The sequence below is a fragment of the Tiliqua scincoides genome, chromosome 3, assembly GCF_035046505.1.
Source record: "Tiliqua scincoides isolate rTilSci1 chromosome 3, rTilSci1.hap2, whole genome shotgun sequence".
NCBI lineage: Eukaryota > Metazoa > Chordata > Lepidosauria > Squamata > Scincidae > Tiliqua > Tiliqua scincoides.
In genome coordinates this window covers 175,142,080-175,168,664 of record NC_089823.1, presented here as the reverse complement: position 1 = coordinate 175,168,664, position 26,585 = coordinate 175,142,080, and the positions used below count along the sequence as shown (strand labels likewise).

At 42.8% G+C, this 26,585-nt stretch overlaps 1 protein-coding gene across 1 annotated transcript in view; it reads right to left on the bottom strand.

The window, feature by feature from the left end:
• The window catches only part of FGFR2 (fibroblast growth factor receptor 2), a 139,211-nt gene that overhangs the window by 61,585 nt on the left and 51,041 nt on the right, over nt 1–26,585 (bottom strand). The window contains exon 6 of the mRNA XM_066621940.1: nt 13,470–13,593. Coding sequence (XP_066478037.1) covers nt 13,470–13,593 — 124 coding nt within the window. The remainder of the gene's footprint in view (nt 1–13,469; nt 13,594–26,585) is intronic.

The window sequence follows — 26,585 nt, the reverse complement described above, 5'->3', positions numbered from 1 at the left end:
AGGTGAACTGCAAATATGATAAATCAGTATACACCCGAAAAGTGAAGTTGCAACACCTGGATGTCTTGCTATAGAGCCTCTGATGAATGAGGACAGTTTCTAACAGCAAAGTACAAGGCCTTTCACTTTAAACAACTTGTGTATGGTTGTGAGTGTGTGTGTTTTTTCCTGAGCCAATTGTATGTATGTTGTCAAAAGCCCAGTGCCAGGTGTAAAGTCCACAGTCAGGGTTTTTCACTGCTTTGAAAGAAAATTTCTTCCTTCTCCATTTATCCAAACACCTAGAGGCAAGCACCAGTGTGGATTCCTGCCTGCCTTCGCCCCTCACGTCCCAGCATGTCCCAGCCCTGAAGTGCTCAGGTAAGTATGTCAGGTTTATCCTTGCTCCTGTAAAGAGTTACTCAACAACCAACAAGTATCAGTGCCAGAATGCAAGTTTGGACTTGGCAACACTATACACATTTAACTCTTGTTAGAAAATAACTGAAGCACCAGTGCTGGATTTTAAAAGAGTTTCTGTCTTGGAATGTTTCACTGTGAAGATACACCAGGTAGGCCAACATGTATTAATATTTTGTTTAGAATTAGAAAACCAAACATTCCATGAATTTATGCAATCAGTAACAAACTACAATAAGATAATTTGGAGGGGGATGCATAGGAAAAGTAAGATAGGTTCTGCTGTATTAAATACACATCTGTGAAAACCTAATTGTTTCCCTTTTAAAAATGAAGGAGATCTCATCCTTTTAGGCATTTTACAGGGTTCCTGACCACATGCACTCCTGGCATACATTTGTACATGCAAAGGCTCCACTGCAGTCTTCCAATGCACATGTGAAAGTCAGGAGTAGATCCAATGCGTGTGATCCACACACCCCCCTCCCCCAGAGTTGGTTGTTTGAACAGGAAGCCACAGAAGTGGTTTTCCATTAGGAATAAATTACTGTTTTCCTAAAGAGAAAAAGTTTCCACTTGAGTTAAAGTATAAAGACAATCATTTAGTGAGTTTATTTCAAAAACATAAATGAGAATTTCTTTCGTGTCAAGGCTGGGCTTCTATTGTGGGAATATTGAATGTTCCTAGTTTTCAAACTAGAATGTTTTGTACCTGGGGAAATGCAATTCCCTGAGGAAAACGCAATACCCTATATTCTGCAAACATGCTTCTTATGATGGCTATGTGGCGCATAACTGAACAAGATTCTCAGGTGCCAGTGGAATATTGTTAGGCGCATGAGAAGTGGCACAAGTCCAATTATCCCCCATGCTTGCTCTCTTTGCTAAACAGATTTAAACTATCTTTTTAATGTTGTTTTAATTATGTGGAAGCTGAAATGCCAAATAAATGCCAAACATTTTACAAAACCTTGCTTGAATAGCAGCAGGATGCTCACACATAACTTAGCAGCAAGATTATCTGTCCACTCTCATCTGTTATACAGTATATAGAAGGGAGGAATATTGGACTTTTGTCACTCAATGTTGCTGTGGAATATCAAGCATGAAGAAACAGGATTCAGAGGTAATTCTGTGTGCAAAAAAAAGTTTAAAGTTGAGCTGGCAGTGTCTGTAAGAAAAAAGGAGTTTTATCTGTCACATAATGTATAATAAAGGCAGAATTTTGTCTGCCAAATTGTATACCAGTTACTCAAAGATGAAAAAAACCATGCAGGTTTGAGTATATTAGGACTAGATGGTCCCGAAGGCATCATGAACCTACAGTCCTGATCGGTCAAAGGTGATCACTTCCAATTAGCTATTCAAAATTCTCTCCAAGAGATCTCACTGGTTTACTATGGACCAATGGTCAGTTGGTTTGATAGTGAATATTATGGCTGGTCACAGAGGCTGAAGGGAGTAAAATGGGGGGGGCAGCAGAGCCAGAGGTTGGTTTCAGATGTCCTTCAAAAATCTATTTGAAGATGTTGTCACTGGGATTGGAGAGGCAGTGTTGCCAGGAGGAAGAGGCAGAAGACACTGACTGTAAATCAGTGAAGAAGGGGGAGGATAACGTTTAAAGAAGACTTCCCAGAAACCACTTCTGAATGAAGAACAAGGAGCTGATTTTTCAGGTGGTGACTCAGTAGGAACGTGAGTGTCCTGAAATCTTTGGTGTGAGGACCTGAGGGCAGACTTAAAGAAGAGGCTTTCTGAACCTATCTGAAAGTGGAACCAGCCTGCTTCCAGTGAAGCCTCCAGTGTGTGACTGGGGTGGAGATAGGAGGCGGTAATTAGCTATTTAATTATTTAAGGAACTGAACTAATGACAGGGCCTAGTCATTTTTGAGAGCTGGTATTAGTGTAACCTTAAAGACAATGGAACTTCTAAACATATGAAGCAACCTGTTTTTTTTATTTGCATAAATGAAGTTTGTTTTGTTGATTCAATTTAATGTTCAAGTTGTGTGATCACTCCCATGCCTACGCCTTACCAGATTACCAGGAGAAAGGCTTTTAGTACATTGTGGCAGCAGGTGGTTAGAAAAGGAACTGATGGTAGGGAAGTGGAGACATTTTTGTAAGAGTCCCTCCCCCCCCCCATTACAATTAAAAAGGTATTTCCTTACTAATTTAATTTAATCAGGAATTTCCTGATTAGATCAGGTGGACTTTTAGAAACCCTTTGTAGTCTTATTTAAAGAACTGCGAGATGAGCTTAACAGGAAGTCGAAGTGACAAGTTCTACCTAACCTGGCTGTTGAACCCATCCACACAACCTCTTACACAGCATGTGTGATATCATGCAAAAGTTAAAATGCAGTTAAGTTACTTAGGATATCTCAATGATGCTTCTGAGAAAGAGTTCTGCTGATATATACATACAAGCAAGAACACACCATAATTCCTTATTATACTGATCCTTTTTTTTCAGTCTGGGCTGCAGTAGTACAGTTCACACAGGGCTAATCTTACAAAAGTTCACTGAAAAATTCCACACAATGTATAGTGTGGAATACATAATACATGGCTAATAAGTTCCCTGCATGGAAAAGAAATTAAGACTGCCTCATAACAGCCATATACAGGCTCAATTCTGATGTAAAGTCCAAACCACAGTTTGATCATTGGACATGTGTTGCAGGTTCACATGCCTTCGTCCCTCTTGTACATCAACTCCCTCCTCCACTTCCTGATTTACAGTAATTATACTTCACCTTAAGAACAGAGTAAGAAATCCCCTTCAAACTATGGTTTGGACCAGGGCCTGTTAGGTGAAAATCCCCTTTTTCCTTTTAGTTGTGATTTTCTCTCTATATCTGGTCATGTTACTATGGACTCAATATCATGCAGGCTAAACTTCTCCCAGCACACAGGCCACAATCAAGTCAAGTGGCAGACTCATGATTACACAACCACCACCTCCCTATGGTCACACATTATGGGAGGAAGTCTGGCATCTTAAATCATTGTTTAAGTGTCCCCTACATTACTGTATTCATTGTATTGTTTTATGCAAACTTGAACTACCTTCTTGTGTTGCTGATTGTGTAAGCTCCCCCATCTAGGACACAACCACCACCTCCCTATGGTCACACATTATGGGAGGAAGTCTGGTGTCTTAAATCACTGTTTAAGTGTCTCCTACATTACTGTATTCATTGCATTGTTTTAACCCAATCACTGTTTAAGTACTGTATGCAAACTTGAACTGCCTTCTTGTGTTGCTGTTTCATTGTATTGTTTAAGTTCCCCCATCTAGGAAGCCACTCATTTGACCCCACTGAATTTTGCTGATAACTGACCTCCTGATCCTTTCAATGTTTTCCTTGCTGTGTGGTAGTAATGAAGCTACCAGCACTGTCTGAAAACCCCTTTTTAAGAGAGGGCTTCCTTTCACATGCTCTCTCTGGCTCTCTCTCCAAGGACCAACACATCTGTGTTGTGTCAGAGGGTTCTCTTCACAGGACCTTCCCCCACCCCCCAAACTGCTCTACAGGACGGGTAACTATCTTGCGCCTGGAACTCTTTCCCATATTTCCCCCCCTTTTTTTCTCCCCTTCTCTCCCCATCTTTAGTTAGCAGCTGGGATTGGTAGATCAGGAACCCCTAAAATCCTTCCCTATAACCTTTCCTTTTTCTAATTTCCTTGGATGCACCAAATACTCTTTACATGCAACCACCATGAAAGCTAGGTACACTAGATTCAAGTATTAGGACCAAGAAATGTACACTTATCATTTCTCCATGTGCATTATGTTTACCTTTGTGCTTTTGTAATAAAACTATAATGTTTTATTAAAAGTTATCTTTCTCCCAGTCTCCTCTTTAAGCAAAAGGGAATTTCTCTGCATTACGCCGTCTTGTTATCCAGCCTACGACCCTAATGTTCCAATAAGGGCAGTGTAATAATTCCCCTAAACAAAACAGCCTTTTTGGTAACAAGCCTCTGAGAGAATTTTATCAGGGGGTACAAAGTTTCTTTTGGGCCCCTTCCCAAAGAGGGAGGGGGTGAAACAGACTGGGGGGGTGGCAATGGGGGTGGGCAGAATGGAAGCAAAACAGGCAGCGGGAAAATGGCAACAGCCAGAATAGTCTCTGTAGCACAGGTCTACCAGTCTTCCCCATGCAGAGCTCAGGTCTACCTGCCTGCCCAGCATTGGCAGCTAGATACAGCATCCCACATGGGCAGTGAGCCTGGTTGCGATTGGAAAATAGAAGATCCCAGGAAATTTCTGGGCCTCCTTTCTGAACCTGGGCCTGGGTACAAATTACCCCCTTTAACCCCCTCTCCTAGGCCCTGGTTTGGACACCATAGCACACTATGGTTATCAAACACCAGGAAACAGAGGAGGAAATTGGCACATGCTAGGTGAAGTAGGAATGCAGAAGCTCACAGTACATTCCCAAAACCCAACCTATGAAACTTGAATTGAGCTAGAGCAGAGATTTTCAGCCTTTTTCATCTCATGGCACACTGGCAAGACACTAGAATGGTCAAGACACATCATCAGTTTTTTGACAAGTGACAAGGTACACTGTGCTGTTAATGAGGGGCTCACATCCCCAATATCCCTATTAATAAATGACCCTCTCCCAAATTCCTGTGACACACCTGGAGATCTCCCACAGCACACCAATGCACCAAGGCACAGTGGTTGAAAATGAATGAGCTAGAGAGTGCCCGATTCTAAAGGAGTGCCTGTATTTAGAGTCACTTCACACATTGTGAATTCTCTATATGGAAAATCACTTCCATTTAGAACAGTGGTTCTCACACATTTAGTACCAGGATCCACTTTTTAGAATGAAAATCTGTCAGGACCCACTGGAAGTGATGTCATGACCAGAATTTACATCATCAAGCAGGAACATTTTAACAATTCTAGGCTGCAGTCCCACCCACACTTACTCTGGAGTAAGTCCCATTGTTAAAAGAAAATACATAGTAGCTTGTTAAAGTACCGGTCTGTAACGTTTCCCCAAATGTAGTCACATACCATGGTAGCATCAAGTCTAATTTATTAAAAATAAAATATTGAAATGAATGGAGACCCACCTGAAATTGGCTAACAACCCACCTAGTGGAATCCGACCCACAATTTGAGAAACACTGATTTAGAAAATTGGTTACGCCATGTAACAAAGTTGCATACAGTGAGAAGCACGGATTGGCAGGGCATACAGCAGAACAGACAACTGTGTTCATTAAACCAATTCTAAAACAGAATTGATATTAGGTTGGAAATTCACTTTGTACAACAGGGGTGTCAAACTCGTGTCATATAGCAGAACAAATAGCATTCATGGCGCTTGCCACGAAGAGCCAGAAGTGATGTTGTTAAGCAGGTCATGACCAGAAAAAAAGCACTTTTTTCTCAGGAACTCATTAGCTACAATGACAGAAGAGAAAATGCACAAATCTTGATCATACAGGTATTTTCAAGAACTGGGAGAGCCCATTGATCACACAGACCGCCCTTTCAACAGTGACACCTTCAAGCAGCTCAGCAGTTGAGAGCAGCTGATAGTGGTGCTAGGAGAGCCTGAGGGCTTCCGGGGGCCACATCCAGCCCACAGGCCTTATGTTTGATGCTGCTTGTGTATGAAGTGGCCTGGAACTCTCTGTGAAGCACCAACAACAAAACATAATGCAGCTTTCTTCCCCCAAACAAGATTTGAACAACAAGCTTTATATGGTACAACCTTTTGTGGGAGAAAGTTTCTTTCAAAAACTATGAAATGACGATTTACCTCCAGACTCATTTTCATTGCCATAACCATAAAGCTCAAGCACAGATTACTCGGCACATAAAGGCATGACTCACTAACTTTTTCAGATGCCTTGCCTACTCATAATGGCTCTCTTAAGAAAATTCATTCAGGCAATAAACTTATACTTGTGCCTGACAATATAAGGCTGACCGTGACTGAAATCTTCCAAAATGCAAAGAGTGGGGTAAGTCTACATTAATTAAAAAGGTTAGTGATTATCAGTGAAAGTGCTAATTTACACGGGATATGAAAACGCAATGTATACAAGGCAAAACTGAAGTGGTACTAAATTCAGATCTTTTTTCCCAGGTATCATCTTTTGTTGTTTCAATACAAACTGTGCAAGCTGAAATGTATACCTTGGCAAGTCCCAGCTACCAAGCTGAAGCCTCATCTTGAAAGCTAAGTGATGCCAAGGACATTTGCTGAACAACAGATATACAAAAAATGTAATGAACTTTTAATAGTTCATTTTAATAGTTCAAGTTGGTTGTCCTTTCTCATAGAACTAAGAACTGCAGTTATCTGATATATATTAAGGTCAAGGCAGACTTTAAACTGACAAATTTTTTCCCAACATAATGCTATTGAACTGGAACAGAGAAGGGTAACAAAATAACTGAACACAAAGAAAGACCAGACATATTCGAGAGAGACAGGAATATCAGCAGCTACAGCTGAGATAGTTGGGCCTTTCATGATTTGAGCATCCTTAAACATTTCAATATGCTAGAATGGCTAAAAATGGGAACAGCAAAAATACTTTATGAGTGCCTTGCTAATTTCCTCACGCCATGAGGAACAAAAGTTCCTGCTACTCTTCCCACCAGCCAATGGAAGCCAATAAACTGGGTTAGATCAATCCCATGTTTCCATCCTATAAAAATTACGAATAAAAGCTGGTCTGCGTTTTCTGTAACCTGCAGCCACAAGGCAAGCTTATATTATCACCCTCCAGATTCTATCCCATTTCCACCATCATTCACAATGTAAGCATTTAGTTCTGCAGCAGTGCAAAGTGTTTGCATGGTCATGACAATGAAATGACAAGAACCAGTAGGGTGACCAGGTGGAGTAACAATTAGCAGAATTGTTACTAAATTTGTTGAGCTTCATGGATGCTTTTTTGGTGATTGTTCTGGCCATTCAAACTATCAGTCAAACAGACCATAAACTTGAGGTGTCCTGTGTTTCGGTAAGGAACTAGACACCATGATTACTGGCATCAGGCTGCTGGAGGTCCTAGGGCAAAACCCTGAACTGGGTCTCTCTGGAACCTGGTGCCGATTCCCAACCTTGTTAAGTGATGAGTGACAGCAGCAACAGTTCCTCCTACTTTTCCCATCAGCCAATGAAAGTGCAATGATATACTCTGCAATGATACACCCATTTGTAGACAGAGGTACCAGATGCACTGGTAGTACAAGGCTCTTGGTGTAATGGAAATGCGCCAGATCCCTTGAGGAAATAGGATGTGGTGTCAACAGTGGATCCTTGCTCTGGCAGGTAAGCATAGGGTTAATCTCAGGGCTTTAACTAGCAGTGGGTATGCTGCACAGCTGCAGCCACTAGAGGCAACCAGGTCATTAAGGGATAAAAGCAGCACCTGATGAAGGGGGAGGAAGTAGGTAGTAGGAGGAAGGAAGGAGACTGAACTGAACTGAAGGACTAATGTACTGAGGAACTAATGGCTGATGGACTAACTAACTGACTGATGGGTGAATGGACTTCTGAGGATTGCTGGAACAGAGACTGCCAGAGACTGGTGTGTGGCTGATACTCCTAAGACCTGCTGAGGACCAAGTTGTTGCTGTGGTGCCTGGAGAAGCTGCTGGCAGGAGAGGGAAGGAAGGAGGACCTCTGTAGGTTGAACAGGCAAACTACCCTGGTGGAAGGGTCCAGCAGTGCAGAACTGAGGCTATTGTTGGAGAACACAGGGGAGCTAATTAGCTAAAAGTGGGCATAGGTTCTCTAAGCAAAGCTTGGACTGGGGATCTGGCAAAACATTTGGTCAGCTTGCATTTCTACTGCCACCTGAACTGTGTAGTCTAAGGGGACTGCTCTGGCTGGATGAGCCCTCTGACAAACATGGACATCAGACCTGCCTGGCCTCTGACATCACCCCCAGGATGCCATCACATCAGTATGACCAAAAGGAAAATGGAGGGCATCAAGGATTATGAAAATATTCCTGGCCTGTTCTACTAGGCAGTCTAAAACTTACTTCAGCAAGGATTTTATAAATGTTCTGCCTTTATTTCAGCACTTCTTTGCACATTTGCAGCAAGGATTCAGATTGTGATGTATCTGTTACCTTCACAAATCCAATCTTAGAGCTGAAAATATTTAGTATATGCACGTCAGCTAAAACTCCTCACATTCTACTGTTAGCGCACTCATGATGAAAGATTCAGACTTTGGAAAGTTATTACAGGCAAGTTAATAATGGCCATTCCCAATGAACGTTGTGTCACTCTTTGGCAAGAGCTTTCCTGGGAAAACTCCAAACTCTGTGACATAATAAGAGGTTTCTCTACAGTTTGCCATATAGACATATTAGTATAAAGCACTGCCATATTTTAACACTGTTCATTGCTATTAATATCAAACTAGCCTGCTCTCAAACCGGTTAAGCTGTTAAACAAAGCAAAGAAAGCACACTGTTTAGCTCAAAAGATGGAGACGTTTTTGAACACAAAGGCAAAAACATGACAAGAACTAAAAACGCTGGAGAAGTTCCCTCCTCACAGCAGTCTATGACTAAATATTGTATGCTTCTCAACAACCTAATTATGAAAACTACCTCTCCTCCTGCTGTGACTCCAGAAAAGATGAAAAAGGCATGTTGAAGAAGAAAAGATGAAAGCAAAAAGTTTTTACTTCTGTGCTAAACCCTCAAACTTTGATCACAAACCCATATTCTGTAACTGGATTATTCATTATACACCTTTACACATCCAATTACTTACCTGATTATTTCAAAATCTAAGTGTTTGGAAGAATGTGAGTGGATGTTAGCTAGCTTTCTTCACTGTATCCATATTCAGAGAGAGAGAGAGAGAATTCTAACCTTCCCTTAGTCTAGTTCAGTGGTGTCCAAACTGCTCTTCAAACTGAAGACTGCTGTGCAGCTGAAAAGCTCTTCCTGTCCCAGCCAGTGTTTACAGTTCTGCTGTGCTGTTGCTGCTCTTGGCACCCAAACTTATCACAAGGACACTCTAGGCCAGGGGTGCCCAAACCCCGGCCCGGGGGCCACTTGCGGCCCTTGAGGCCTCTCAATGCGGCCCTCAGGGAGCCCCCAGTCTCCAATGAGCCACTGGCCCTCCAGAGATTTGTTGAAGCCCGTGCTGGTCCAACGCAACTTCTCTCAGCGTGAGGGCAACTGTTTGACCTCTCGTGTGAGCTGTGGGATGAGAGCTCTCTCCACTGCTTGCTCTTTCACATCTGTGATGCAGCAGCGGCAGCAAAGGAAAGGCCAGCCTTGCTTTGTGCAATGCCTTTTATAGGAATTGAGCTATTGCAAGACCTTCATTCATTCGTATAAGTTCATCTTTAATATATTCATTTATGTAAACTTATGTAAATTTATTCAAATTTTAAATGTAAATTAATTCTTTTTTCCCCCCAGCCCCCAACACAGTGTCAGAGAGTTGATGTGGCCCTCCTGCCAAAAACTTCGGACACCCCTGCTCTAGGCAATCACATCTAGTGTGTGTGCCTCAGTAGGCTGTGCAATAGGATGTCCGGGCAGACAAATGCCCAGAGTGTCCTTGGGACGATATCGGATGCCAGAAGCAGCAGTAGAGTGGAGGAACTGTACGCGGTGCTCACAGAGAGCACCATGTGACTATCTCCAAATGCCAGATTGGGCCCAAGTTTGGAGTAGGTTGGTCATCTGTATTGTTCTGCCAAGTAGTAAGAAAATTTTGCCAAACACCGTGAAGGTTTGTGGCAAACATGTATCAAGATCATCATCAGTATGCCTTCGATGTCTGTTTTTAGTCATAATGAAAAACAGAAATTACTTTCCTTACATTGCTTTAGGTGGCAGATTAGATATCCATCTGTCTTAACATGAACCAAACAGGAATCAATTTTATATCATTTTTGTAGCTATACATATTCTAAAAGTACTGGCCCTAGAACAGTGAATTGTTCTGGATTGAGGGGTTATTTCTGAGCAATGGGTACTGATCACAACCAAAGGAGTTCCAAGAAATGCATGTAGTACCAGTTCAGTCCCATTCTGACCCAATCTAGGCTGAGTTTGACCATGCAGAACTACGATACTGTTAGCGGAAGATGAACATTTTTACTTGCTAGTCTGATGGGTCTTCACCTAGTGCAAAGACCCAGACACTAGAGATTCTAGGATATTTCATCCACTACAAGCTGTTAACTTATATTCCAACATTCTAAAATCCTAACCAACTTTCCAGCAATGAGGTAAGAGCAATGCAACTCTGAGGGTAAGGGAACAAACATTGCCTTACCATGAGGAGGCCTCCATGACAGCTTCCCCCTCCCCCCCAACAACAGGATGCAGCACATGCCCCACTGGCACAGCTATGCCAGTGCAGGAAAGTTGGTTAGGATTGTACCCTCAGTCCTATACTAATGAAATCAACTGAGGGAGCTAGAACTCTGTTAACCCTTCTAGTGTCTGAATCAGTGCTCTCCCCTATTTAAAGACACATGTGCGCGTGCACACATACCACATGCCTTGCATCAGAAAATCTGCAAAGAGAAAAGGCTGTGCTAGAAGACATGTTATTGACATGTTGGCTTTCCATGAGCTGTGATATTTTGACACATGGGAACATTCAAAATGCAATCTCAGTGGCGGACCTACCATTCACTTGATGGGGTGAATGCCCCAGGCACAGAGCCTTGTGTACCTTCAGGACCCTGCTGAAATCTCTCTGAGGCTCCCAACGGGGTCAGAAACTGTGCTTCCGGTTTGCCAAAAGCACAAAGCATTTGGGAACTTTCAGGAGGCTTCCCTGACGCATCCTGGAGTCGTATGAAACACCATGTGCTCAAGGTAAGCGGGGAGGGGGGCAGATTTGCACGCAGAGGTGGCAATACCTTGCGGGAAGGGCGCCATTGTGAACCTTTGCCCTCGGGTGCAAGACTGTGGAGGTCTGCTACTGTGCAATCTTCCTAGTGCATTCTGAACTGGATACAGTCCAGCACTATCACATGATACTCCTGAACATGTTATTGACAACTGAAACATCCTCCCACTTATGCTGAATATCACATCTGCGTTCCATTCCTACTGCTGCTATTAAACTGGTGTGCAAGTCTATTCGGCTATTCCTTCTCATTCTGTTTTAGATTTCACACGCTGGGTCATGCTTGACTGTCTTGTGTTTTTTCAGAATCCATCATTGAGTTGGGACCAAAAAAACTAGCACCACACCAAATGCTTCAATACTAGCAAAAAAAAGGTTGAATTCTGACATACCATTGCCGCTAAATAAATATAAAAAGGAACACTTAGACAAATACCACATCCTTTAAAATGTACTGAGAGTATAGGGTGCTATGGATGTCTTAATAAAAGGAGGTTTAACAGGGGTATTTTTTTAAGCGCATTTCTGGACCCCTGAGGGGGAAAGGGGGCCCTGTGATGGTTAACTTAGCACTCAGAAACCACTAACCATGATGGAAAATCTTGGCCTTACTGTTTACTTTTATGATTCTCTCTATGAAAGTAGCAGACATAGCAATAAATGACATAACTCTCATTACCATTCCATTCATTCATGCAAGTCACTAATATTTTTCTGCCAGGAAAAATAAACTCTGTAGAATATTCCTGAATGTAAGGCATTGAAAGGACTCAAAGAGGGAAAAGGAGGCAAGGGGCTTCTGGTAAATATTTACTCAGGTTTTCCCTCAAAACAGGCGAGAATCTTGACAAAAGTAAAACTGGACATTCCGTGGGGATTTGAAGACAGTGTCTTTTTAGTCCACTTTAATTCCTGTCATTTTAAAAGCAGATGCTTCCTTTTCGTTCACTTCCGCCTTTTTGCTCTGCAATTCTCTGAAGAGGGGAACCCCCAAGCCAAGGGGAAAATATTCTGAGAAAACTGGATATATATTCCCCTCTGCTTCCTTCTTTGTTAGATATTGTGGACACACCTACTCCCTGGTGAGTAAACATCATTCAGCAGCTGGTCTGTACAGGATGGAGTCATGTGGAATGCAATTTACTACAATTTCTGGCAGCCTTGGAGCTGCACCTTCAATAAACATTGTTTAAACAAGTGTTCAAACAAAAAATATGGTAGAGACTCCAGGTTAGTGCACCTCAGCTGAATAGAAGGCTTATGAAAAATGTAACTACAGCTCTACAACACCCTACACCTGTGGTTTTCAAACTCTCCGGGAGTTTGAAACCCACAATAAGTCTTTGCGGGGACAGGGGGAAGGCAGCAGGGAGAAGGCAGCGATGCGGTCCCCAGGATCGCGTCGCTCAGGGGGCTGTAGGGACTGGGATGCACTCACCAGTCCCTGCAGCAGCCATCCCTGTGTGCGGGCACCCTGCGCGAGAGCCTGCAGGGCGCCCCAGATCAGGGAAAGGGAGAGTGGAGCGATCTGCTCTGCCTCTGCAAAAGCAGAAGCAGAGCGCAATCGCCCCACTCTCCCTTTCCCTGACCTGGGGCACCCTGCAGGCGCTCGCGCAGGGTTCCCCCTGCAGCCCCGTCAGAAGGGAAAGCAGAGCGATTGTGCTCTGCTTCTGGTTTTGCGGAGTGGGGCGCGATCGCTCCGCTTTCACTTTTCCTGACCTGGGGAGCCCTGCTGAAGGTTGCGCAGGGATCCCCGCACCCCCCAAGAGGCTGCAAGAGGCTTGGGCAAGTGCACCCAAGCCCCTGCAGCTCCCCTGAGCGGTGCGATCCACTGCCTTCCCCCTGTCTCCTGGCTGCTCCTGCCCCTTAAGGGGGCAGAGGCCAGGAGCCACAGGCTGGGACATCACGACGCCCCAGTTTGAATACCACTCCCCTACACTTTCTTAAATATTAAAGTAGCAGCCCTACTCGCAAATTAAGCAGGCCAAAGTCACGTATGTCAAAATGTTTAAACATTTTTAATAACAATGTCAATATAAAGGCAAGAAACCTTCTTAAAGAAACCATTTTCATGCTAATGTAATTTTAAATTTTGTATTTTTAAAAAGTTGTAAAAAAGAAAATGCATCAAAATCATGATGTTAAGACTCTCTTAGCCATTGGGAGTCTACTCACCAACAACATCAAGGTGGTATGTGTGATTGATGGATCCATGTATATTTTCCACAATACAGGTATAATTTCCTTTGTCTGATGGGACAACACTCTCCATTATAAGACTCCAGTGCTGATTTCGTACCTAAAAGATTTTAAAAATAAATAAAAAGTTCTGAAAAGTAGGCACCACTATCTTCAACCTCTACTCATAACAAAGATGCATTTGAACCTGTGACAATCTTTTCTTAAATTAGCTTTACCACAAATGGCTAATGGCCAAATCCTATCCAATTTTCCAGTGTAGGTGCAGCTGTGCCAATAGTGAATGCGCTGCATCCTGCAGTAGGGAGGCAGTTATGAGGCCTTCTCCAGTTAAAGGAATGTTTGTTCCCTTTCCCCATTGCGGTTGCACTGGCACTGGAAAGTTGGATAGGATTGGGTCCTTAGAGACATCCGAAGCACTCAGACAGTGGTTCTTGAACTTTTCTGGCTCACACCTCCTGATCCCTATAGCCATTGGCCACGGCTCCCCATTACAACACCTCACCTCAGTTACCCCCAAAATAGGGATGAAGGTGTTATAATTATACACTAGAAACAAGGCTGCCAGCACTCTGAGGCTGCAATCCTAACCACACTTACTTGAGAGTAAGACCCTCTGAGTTTGTTAGCAGCACACCTAGAGGGTTTTGGAAAGAGAGGGGGGAAGTGATGAATTTGCTGGGGGAGGGGAAGACTTTGTTTTGTGTGTATCTGCTAATTGCAAACTGATGCAAACTGAGACCTAGAAACTGTTTGGGTGGAATCCTAACCCCACTTTTCTGGGAGTAAGTCCCATTTAACACAACAGGACTTACTTCTAAGTAGACCTAGCTAGGATTGTGCCTTTTATCTTACAATAGCAGCCAACAGCGTAACCCCCCCCCCCCAAAGGAGGCAAGAGAAAAAGGGAGAATGGCTAAAAAGGAATAGGGACTTTTATTTTTAATCAATTTTTGGAGACAAAGCCATCAAGAGTGGCTTTTTTTTCTTTTTTGAGGGGGGAGGAAAAAGAGAAAGGTGAGGATCCTTGGTTAAGCTGACACAGACCCCAAGCCTATGTAGGTCTACCCAGAAGTAAGCCCCATTTGAGTCAATGGGGCTTACTCCCAGGAAAGTGTGGAAAGGATTGCAGCCACACCCAGCAAGATTACAACTCACCCCAAAGTAGATGGGGGCTGCTCACACACATACACCCAACATGCAGATGCCACCCCCGTTCCCCCCAGGCAAGACGGAGGGATGCAGGCTGGGGCATTTGGACACCCCCCCCCACTAGGAGCAGGCTGGTTCCTTCCTTCCCAAGCAGCCTTGACCAATCCCAGGATGCTCATGGCGACGGGCACACTGGGAAATGTAGTCCTTGGGGCAAGGTTGCACATGGAGAGAGCTCCATGATGAGATGCGGCACCTCTGCCTGCCTGCCCAGCCAGCCTTCTCTCCCACCTCCCCCCACCATGTTTCACACACCCTCCCAGCCTCATGCTGCTCCACCCACCTCGTTCACAGCTGCAGAAAAGCCGCAAGTCAGAAGGCAGCCAGTGCAGCTGAGCAGAGCAGCCCAGCCCAGTCCAGCCTAGCCTCTCTCCCCGAGATACTTGGTGATGCCAGAGGCTAGCCACACCTCACTAGGGAGGCGGGACGCACAGATTGAATACCTCAGCACTCAGATAACCTTCAATAGAAGTCCTAACAATGAAGTAACCCATGTTACCATATTAGCAAGGCAGCTGTGGCATCACGGCACACCACAAAGCTCCAAATGCAATCCAATTTTGGGGGGAAGAAAATGGAAATTTGTGTAAGATAAAGATGGTGGGTAAGATGGTGGAATAAGATGGTAAGATGGTGGAATGCCTCATCAAAGATAGGATCTCAAAACACATAGATGAACAGGCCTTGCTGAGGGAGAGTCAGCATGGCTTCTGTAAGGGTAAGTCTTGCCTCACAAACCTTATAGAATTCTTTGAAAAGGTCAACAGGCATGTGGATGCGGGAGAACCCGTGGACATTATATATCTGGACTTTCAGAAGGCGTTTGACACGGTCCCTCACCAAAGGCTACTGAAAAAACTCCACAGTCAGGGAATTAGAGGACAGGTCCTCTCCTGGATTGAGAACTGGTTGGAGGCCAGGAAGCAGAGAGTGGGTGTCAATGGGCAATTTTCACAATGGAGAGAGGTGAAAAGCGGTGTGCCCCAAGGATGTGTCCTGGGACCGGTGCTTTTCAACCTCTTCATAAATGACCTGGAGACAGGGTTGAGCAGTGAAGTGGCTAAGTTTGCAGACGACACCAAACTTTTCTGAGTGGTAAAGACCAGAAGTGATTGTGAGGAGCTCCAGAAGGATCTCTCCAGACTGGCAGAATGGGCAGCAAAATGGCAGATGCGCTTCAATGTCAGTAAGTGTAAAGTCATGCACATTGGGGCAAAAAATCAAAACTTTAGATATAGGCTGATGGGTTCTGAGCTGTCTGTGACAGATCAGGAGAGAGATCGTGGGGTGGTGGTGGACAGGTCGATGAAAGTGTCGACCCAATGTGCGGCGGCAGTGAAGAAGGCCAATTCTATGCTTGGGATCATTAGGAAGGGTATTGAGAACAAAATGGCTAGTATTATAATGCCGTTGTACAAATCGATGGTAAGGCCACACCTGGAGTATTGTGTCCAGTTCTGGTCGCCGCATCTCAAAAAAGACATAGTGGAAATGGAAAAGGTGCAAAAGAGAGCGACTAAGATGATTACAGGGCTGGGGCACCTTCCTTATGAGGAAAGGCTACGGCGTTTGGGCCTCTTCAGCCTAGAAAAGAGACGCTTGAGGGGGGACATGATTGAGACATACAAAATTATGCAGGGGATGGACAGAGTGGATAGGGAGATGCTCTTTACACTCTCACATAATACCAGAACCAGGGGACATCCACTAAAATTGAGTGTTGGGCGGGTTAGGACAGACAAAAGAAAATATTTCTTTACTCAGCGCGTGGTCAGTCTATGGAACTCCTTGCCACAGGATGTGGTGCTGGGGTCTAGCCTAGACGCCTTTAAAAGGGGATTGGACGAGTTTCTGGAGGAAAAATCCATTATGGGGTACAAGCCATGATGAGTATGTGCAACCTCCTGATTTTAGGAATGGGTTAAGTCAGAATGCCAGATGTAGGGGAGGGCACCAGGATGAGGTCTCTTGTTATCTGGTGTGCTCCCTGGGGCATTTGGTGGGCCGCTGTGAGATACAGGAAGCTGGACTAGTGGGCCTATGGCCTGATCCAGTGGGGCTGTTCTTATGTTCTTATGTTCTTATGTTCCAAATAGATTACAGAAAGTGTAGAATTCTGCACAAAAGTGCAGGTGATAACTGATGATATTGTATAGTCTCACTGGACTGTATGATTTCAAATGCTGAAAGAGCTAGGGAGAATAGTTAAAGCTGAGTGACAAGTAACAGGATTTATGGAAAGAATGCTGCTGGATATAAAGATCTTACTTCTACATGCCTGGTGGAAACTTTAACTGTAGGTCTCCATTGGTTACTGAATTTTCATAATAAGGTATGGCTGTAGAAACGCATACATGAAGTTCTGTATGAACATGAACTACTTCATTCTCTTTAATGGTGGTGAACAGGGTTGCTGACTCTGACTGAAATTATTCCTCAAAAACTTCCCCTCCCTTCCTAACATTCCTATCATTAAGCCAAAGAAAAACTGTTATAATCTCCTGCAACCACCACCTCCAATCTCCACCTGAAGATTGATATTGATTCCTGAAGACTCCAGGTCAACCTTGAAAGGTTGACAGCCCTAATAGGAAATGTGTTTATAAAGAGCATTTTCTTGACATGAAAGAGAGACTGGGACAGCCACAGGCAGATCTCTGGACATGCATCAAAGTACACATGGACACTAGAACTACAATTACCGTCATTGTTAACAACATGTAAACATTACACACCTGAAGATGCCATTTAAACATGCTAATCTGAGTCTGAGTGACTGTATCACAGGTCTTGCAAACAGCAGTGAGGTAGGTGGTAAACCTGTTTCTGAACTGTATCATTGGAGGTTGAGGCTCTCATAACCGGGTTCTTCTCCATTTAAAGCAAAACAAAAATGCTGTCAAGGGAAAGGTCAGGTCAGAACCTTTGTCCCTGACATCTGGTTTCCATGTACATGGGTTTGGATCTGCTGCTGTTGCATGTTAGTATGTTGTTATTTTTCAATAGAGGAAGAATCCGCAGTCCAAAATGATGCAGCCCAGAAGAGATTTTCCTGTTTGTTTGTAAGAACGTAAGCCATAGCTCTCTTTGAAGTTTACTACAGCTGTAGTATATAAATCAAGGTTCAAAGGCAGGACATGGTATACCTTTGATTGTGCTTTTCATCTGTTACTTCTACTGCCAAAGCGATATCTTAGCACAGCACAGCTCTTCTGTGCTGATCACATAATTATCTCCCATCACATTTGTGCACATTATATATACACCTTATTTGGGACAGTTATTATTAGCATACAAGCTATAGTGGTTATTAGCATGCAATCTCCTGTTTTCCTAAAAGTCTTATTAGGCACGAAGGCACCTGTACAGTTGAAACGAGACTAAAATTATGTGCACGGGCTTTGAACTTTACAGGAGATTGTAATTTTTTTTTTCCTTTCTCTTACTTTTTCACGTTTATGAAGGTTATAATGGCCTCCTGGTCAGGCATTTGATACAAGATAATGATCAGCACTATAACAAAACTGGGAGGGGTGTACATTCCGCTAGTTACTAAGTACCAGGAAACAATTAGTGAGTATCAAGGGCTAGGTCTTAACAAGTACTACTCTGGAAGGCCTCCATTTTTTTCCCCCTTTCATTCAGGCAAGATTCATGGCAAGGGGATTAGGAGTGTGATCAGGTGAAAGGAATACATGTAGGTGAAGCTAAACGGATAAAATATATGTTCCAATGCATATTTGTAGCACACAGTGCATACATTTTGACCCTAAATGAAATGTAAACCAAATCAGCCCTCCCTGATCCCATACAGCAATATTTATGACAAATTCTCATGATTAACTTGGTGAGTTGTGAATGTAGACAGAATGGATCCACTATAGCAATTATCTGATGGAGATGGCAAATACTCTGTTATCCTATACCACGCAATTTACATCCCATCGCTTTACGCAATGCATGAAATGTGAGTCAAGCTGTATGGTAGGAAGTTCCTGAAGCAATCATATCAGTGGATGCCGCACAGAGCAAAGATCAGGCCAATCAAAATTCACAACACATCAATTCAGTAACAGTGTTGGCTCAGAAAGAACTAAATTAATTTGGAACTAAACTAAATTAACCCAGTGTGCAAAGAACAGAACTGGTGCTTTTACATTATATGTTAAGACAGCTCAATGTCAGTCACACTATATGTTAAGACAGCTCAATGTCAGTCATTCAAAGCATCTGCTTAAAAACCTTACTACTACCACTGTGTTTCCACTTTCCACAACTCTTCATATTTGCTTTTTGATACTTTACATGTTGCTCCCAAATCCTAACTTTTTTTTTCATTGCCCACAGACCACAGAGGAACTCACACAATGACACTGAAAAGTAACACACAACGGTTCCAAGTTCCTTAATATCTACGGTCTTCTAAGGTTATGCTTCACATCAGATTGTAGACAGAGTTTGTGATGCACTATAAATAGGATATTCTACATGTTTATCAGAACTATTTGCTATGTATACAGCCTTATTTTTATCCCTGTAACTAAAGCTATGAGCTTTTCTACTACAGGCACCTGAACACACACATGCACACACAAAACAAACTCATTTTTCTTTTATTGAGTAAACAGCTTGAAAAGTACCTGCTGCTTAAAAAAAAACAAACTTTATTTCAGAAACCAAGAAGAACAACTAGAATATTTTATGTATCATTGATGCTGTAGCATTTTGAATGTGCAATAAACATGACAAAGTTTTTGTCCCGTTAGGGAGAAGGGCGGGATAAAAATAAAGTTTTATTATTATTATTTTATTATTATTATGTCACCATAATCATTCTGATGTAAAACTGTTATTCCCCTGTATCCAGCACAGGTTAGGAAGTGACTGGGAAGAAACACAGGGTAAGAGGATATTTTTCCCCTTACCCTAACTAATGCCCAGCCACCTCTATGGGGCTACTTGGTTCTAGGCCAGCAAATTTGCTGGTGCAAACCTGAGCAGCCCATTAAGGCTGCTTAGGCCTGTGCTTCCATGGTCGATCCCACCACCACCTGGGTCTGAGCAGTCTCCCAGTCCACCCTCCCCTAAAACACTCCCTCCCCACCTCCGTTCCACGCTCCCACCACTCTCTCCCACCTCCTGCATTGGCCTGCCCAGGGCAGTACAAACCTAACAACTCTGAAGTTGGATGGGGCCTCTAGGAGCCAGCATGGGCCTCTACACCAGCCTAGCTGGCTCTCGAGTGGCCACAAATAGGTTTTTTGGCATGTTCATTACACTTCTGGGCTGGCACAGGGGGCCTGAGCCAGCCTATTGCAGACTTTGGATTGTACTCTTAGTATCATATGAAAGAACTTTAAGAGACAATTATTACAGAGTTACGTGACAAGCTGAAGTGATAGAATTTTGAACTGTTCTACCTCCATGTAGTAACTGGGCATATTGTAAGAAAAATGTAGCACATATCTCTCCCCAAGTTACACACAATATGCTTTTTCGCACAACTTCCTACCTGCAGTCTGAGCGGAATAGTCCAAAATTTGACAACCTCAGCTTCTCATCTCATTTCCCAGAAGGTGTAGATTGGGCGTCCCAATACAATGTTTTAGAAATGCCACTACCCTGAATTTCAGCTGTTCTGCATTTTGCACACCAAGTTCCTCTTGTCCATTTATTCGTGACTGAAGAAAAGTACTTCATGCATTCGGTCTTTGTAATTTTTTTGATATCCAGCCAAGATAAACCTGGTCTCTTTACCCTATCTGGTCTGAAAATAAGAAAAACAGACTGCTGTCTGAGAAAGCCGCCATTCTGATGACTAATTTGGGAAGATAACACCATCAGTTACATTACACATAACACGAACATGTGGCTGTCACCAGTTTGAAGAAAAACCTGCTACTCCGACAGTGTTCATCTAATATTCTAAGTGAGATTGATATTATATCTACATTTTAGTCTACCACTTAAGCCTACTTACGTCATACAAAGTAATCACTTTAGTTGCACAAAGTGTTTATGACACCATGTCAAGGAATTGCATTTATAACTGCTCAAGTTATTCATCTTGTTGACAAGGCCAAAACCTAACAAGATCTCTCACTTTCTTCATTGTTAGGAGACTGATGAATCAAAATGTTAACCAGTAAAACAATCCTTGATTCTGCATCAGTTCACTGAGGCTGTTCAGATTGTCACTTCGTGCTGACACCTTGTAATTAAAAAGAAGAAATCCTTTTTGACTTTGTTAAACTAATTCCAAGGAGTACAATTTAATAATTGCTGTGCATTACCCATAAAAGCTTTTAGTGGAACTCAAATGATACAACCATACTCCTGCAAAATATGAGACTCATTGAGTGAATCGGGTAGATGCTTTCTGGAGAAGGTTTTTCTCCCCCAAAAATCCCTCAGACAGCCATATAAGCAGTCTACTATTTACAGGAGACAAACTGATTATGCATCAACACATCTGAAAAAGGAAACGTGCTGAAATCTGAATTGTAAGCACTTTGCACATGCAAACAGAAGAATGCAATGTGGCCCCCATCAGGGCTCTCCTCTTCCATCATGCTGCCGCCACACTAGGCCACTGATGTGCTGCACGTACAGAACAGCAACAGGTCACTGGGTATACTTTTACACACCTTACTGTGTTAAAGCAGCAAGGTGGATGAGAGATCGCTAACATTAAAGCCCAATGTGGACAGCTCCACGCCCTGCCATACACACAAGTTGTGAGATTACTGTCGCACCAAGTTACCCGAGCTCCATTTTGATTACACAGGCCAAAACACATTTTGCTTCCTTAAACGTTACACCAATTCCTGGGTATATTTGGGGTGCTGATTCCAAAAATGGCATCCATTTTGCCCTATCGTGTCTAGTTTTGGAGACACAGCATAGCCTCTTTAGTGAATGGTTCAAGCAGCTTCCTCATGAGGAAGCCTACACTGTAGCTTCCTCATGAGGAAGCTGCTTGAACCATTCACTAATGAGGCTATGCTGTGTCTCCAAAACTAGACACGATAGGGCAAAATGGATGCCATTTTTGGAATCGGCACCCCAAATTCATATCAAAGCACCATAAAGTTTGGAAAAACTTTTCTGACCCTCAATTTTGTAGGCCATGATTAGAAGCATGATTCCAAAACACCTCTTTCCGAAGTTGCTTTCATAGTATTTATTATAGTCTTTATGTTCTACTGTCAGTGTGATGGGTTTGTAACACCTAATACTGGTGGTGCCTCTGTACCCATGGGGGATCCATTCCTCTTCCACCCGCGGATACTAAAAACCTACTAAAAATAATGAAATTCATGGCTGGGGCTGCAAACGCAAACAGAGCTGTTCTGAGTTCCGTAGAAGCAGCGTGCAGTCCTTACGGGACTCAGAATGGCCTCCAGAGGTTCTAAAAGAGCAGTCACAGTTTTTGGCCAAAAACAGGAAGTGCCCTTCTAAGACCTCCAGAGGCCATTCTGAGACCTCAGAAGATGTTGTAGTCACCTTCAGGAGCTTCAACTTGGGCCAAATCCGGCTCAGTGAGGATCTGGAGGACCTGTGCTGAGTCAGATAGACAGGTACAAAATCTGCTGATAAGTAGGCTCAACCTGTATGTCTTATCAATTTTGCTTTGAAGAGATACATTCTGTCACAGGACACTTTATCTCCGCAAGGTACAGTTACAGATATAGACACAAAGAAGATAGAACTAGCCTCACTATAGTTTTGTCAGATGTGTTGTAAAGCTTCCTAATAAAAAACAAGGTTCCAGTACAAAGCCTTGAAGTGGTCCATAGTCATTTCAATCACCACAATTATTGTTTGTTATTTTCGGTGGTGTAGTGGCAGATTTTAAAGTGCAGGAAATATGATTTACACAACTCTATATAATTAGAAAAGTGCTAACCTACGCATACTTATTTCAAAGTAAGTCCCACTGTGTTCAATCAAACTTACTCACAAGTAAATTTGTATAACAGTAATATAACATGAGCTACATATCTTCTCACAGGTGGGCCTTGAGAAAGACAGCACTAGACATTAAAATATGCCCCTAGGCAAATTTTTCAATTTGCCTCCGGCTGAGCCTGATGCTTCTTCTCAGCTCAGATAGTTGGGGGGAAAAAGTTTCAAAGACAGTGCTTGAGAGCTCCTGCTGATGATGCCAACACTCCGGCTTTGGGAGAAGTCCCAGAGACCTCTGGTTGTCTTGGCCTAATGCATCCTGCATTAGCCAAAGCTGTCTAACAAGCCTTTCACAGGCTGCCACATCAAGCATGCACATGAATAACTTCTAGAAGTTCAAGCTACTTCAACTAGGACCATTAGTTCTGTTTAGAAAATCATGAGTACCCATATACTGAAGTACAGTCAAAATAGTCCCAGAATGCTATGCCTTAGAGCAGAACCAAGTACCAGGACAGATACTGGGCTCCAAAACAACAGAAAGCATATCTCAAGTTTTAGCCTGTATGAGGGGCCTAAATGGGCTAGAGAAAAGCCATGAGCTGTGACAGCACAATTAACCTATTTACAAAGCCAGCCCTCAGATTATTCTCCAGCATGACATTTGCCCTGTGCCTGCCAGACTGGGATAACAGACAAATGTTGTTTTAATTCAAAGGAAAAGAAAAAAAAAATCTGGCGCCCTAAGCAGGTTTTGACAAGTTCTGAATACAGTCAATCTCTGGGCTAAAAATGACAGGACACTGAGCATGATCATTTTATAAAAACTAGAGCCTCAGCTAATGGAACCTTTTCAAGTTGCAGACAATATTTGCACTGCCAAATGTTATGACAAGTTCTGAGTATGCACAACTGCTTCTCTTGATAACTCCCCTCTTAGACTGACTGTATCTTGCTTGACTCCAAGAAATCTATGACCTAACCTGTTGATAAATTCAGCCAATCAGAATATAGCGAGGGAGGGATATTTTGAGTCATCCAGTCAGCCTTTTTTTCCAGTGTGTGCTAAAACTTTGCTCCTAGCATTCACAGAAGCAGAAAGAGGTTTTGCATAGATGTTGGGCCTCGGACAGATGTCAATTCTGTAGAACATATTTGCTTCACTTCTAATTTAAAGTACTCAGCATTGCTTTAGCTTCCATTTCCTGCAAAACTATTTAAACTCAAAGTCCTTTCTAACTCTCACAAAAAGTGTGAAAACCCAAATGAGGACCCAATAAATACAGTCCAACACTATGTGTAAGATTTCCAAGTACTCATCACAAATTCATCATAAGGGTTTCCACACAAATGCTCTGACTGGAATGTGTTATCAAATGACTACCCTAACAGTCATTAGGGAAATTGATTCCACTTCTAAACATTCATATTACAAAGGTTCAAGCCCTTACCTAACCACATATCCAGCATTCCATTGAAAGATTCAGGGGTCTCATACCTCAGGAACTTGAATGCTGCACTTCCTTCTTCAACCACAAGACACTTAGTTCAGGTACAGACATATTGACCAATCTCTCGCTACAGTCAAATTTTGAGAGTATAGTGCTATGCCTGCACCTAGTTTAATATTAATTAACTAGCAGTGACAAAGCAAATTAAACACCACCTTTCAGACTCTGGTTTAAAACTGACAATGACTAGCTTGAACCTCCGTGCTCTAACCAGGCTGCAAACAGTGTGGCATGGTTAGAGAAAGGAAGAAAGGACAAGTCAGAGGAATGAAGTGTTCAACTTCCATATCTTGACTATGGTTAAGATCAGAAAATGTTACACTTTCATAGGGGCAAAGGGCTGTTGAAGTGTCCTGGGGTGAGCAAAGAAAAATATTTTTCCCATAGGTGATATCGACTTATGCTGTCTTAAGAAAAGGCTCTTATTAATAGCTCTTCATGTGTTTTATGAGCACATGAAAAAAAATTAAATTGAAAAAAATGAAAAATTTGGGGTGGAGCTTGGCAGCACTTACATACATTGAATCAAGAACCCCCATCCCAGCCCAGACACACCCACTTCAGAAGACTCTTCAAGGCCATGCCTGCAAAAGAGATGGCATAATTTTGAGGAGTTCCATAGGGGATTAGACAGCGGCCAAGAAGATAAGTAAATTCTTTCTTTACCTATCTTTCCTAGCCAACCTGCTCTCCAGATGGCCTGCATGATGCAACAGACATAGCATCAATGGCCCTGGACTGTACAGGCTGGACTAGGATAAGATTGGGCCACAGCTCACATATTAAATATAAATGCTTAGTGGAGCCCAAGATGCAACTCTTATACCTGATTTCTATCCCAGAGATTATTATGGCAGATTATAAGAAACTGGACCAATGAATCAAGCAGCACAGATAAGAATGAAGTGCTACTCTTATCAACTCAATTGAAAGCAGATATCCCTTTCTACAAAACAAGATGAATGGGTACGTGGCTCCTATAGATTTACATCTATAGATTGAAAACTATCATATATTTACCCAAGCTAAACTTTAGTGTGTAAAAAGGGCAGTGGTAATGTAGCTTATCAAAACACAGCTGTGGAAACAAACACCCGTTAATACTTAAAACTGTAGCAACTGATAGGACTCAGTTTACTTTCAGGGAGGCGAGAAGGAAAGGAAAGCAGCTTGTTCACTCTTGGCAGCACGCATTATCTTGCTAGGGACCACATTGAAAAATGACAGAAATTCTTCAAAAGACCCACAGCCTTATGTGACGAAAGGGGTGGGGCCAGAATCCCACACAAATCAGCTTGGAAAAGAAAGAAGGTGGCAATAGCTCTTTGAAATACGACCTCTACGTATTTCAGAAAAAAACCTAAGAGTTTCCAAATGTTTTAAAAAAACAAATAGAATCACTCGCTACAGTAGAATCACCTTCTGGATTAGGTTATCATATGTACTTCTCAGCCTGAACAAAAACTGAAAGGGAAGGCTGATCAATCAGAAGGCCAAAAACCTAACCACACATATGTGTGGATAAACGCACAACCAAGCATCTAAAAGTATCATAATTTCCATTCAAGACAGATAGAGAGACAGCTAAGATGAACAGAGGAGCCACAAGGAATTTGGGTTTTCCTTTCTCTAGTTCTGTGTTCCTCAAAGTGTGCTCGAGGAGCCCCAGGGCTCCCTGAGGCCCCTTCAGGGCTCCCTGAGCACACTGTGAATGGCCGCCATCTGCCTACTGTCCAGTTCACATTGGCACTTCAGGGCTCTCCAAGATTCCATGCATGTGTTGGTGGGGCTCCTTGAGACTCCTTTTACAGGTGTAAAGGGCTCCAGAGAAGGAAAAGTTTGCGAACCACTGCTCTGGCTCATTCTGTCTTGGGCTTGATTGCCACCCCTTCCCCCCCAAAAAAACCAAATGGCAGCATATGTTAAGTCAACCTCACCAGCAGATTTCCATATTCCACTGAAACTCTACACATCTTGTATCTTTTTGGTGGGTATCTGGATTATAAACATGCCTGTTAGTACTATTATACCTATAAAATCAGAGACATCCTCTACATTCTGATTTACAAATCTCACCCTTTGGACAAGTTTTGCTGAATATGGCTCAAAAAGATGACTTTTTAATAAAACAGAGTCTTAATAAGCTGTATTTATCAGAGGTAGACTGTTAGTGGAGAGTGACTGTGAGGTCACATAGGAAGTTGCCTACTGCTGAGTAAGAACATTGGTTCAGCATTGCCTAACCTGATGGACAAGGGATCTCCAGGATTTCAGACAGCGTCCTACCCAGTCCTATCTGGAGATGCTAAGCACTGCATATAGGACCTTCTGCTTGCAGAAGTGGGGTCTACCATTGAGCTATGGTGCCTCCATGAAGTTGTTCTTTATGGTTGTGCTTTCTTAGAATTGCAGGTGAAAAACATCTTTTGCTGTTTAATCAGTATTTAGTTTCCTAACGATA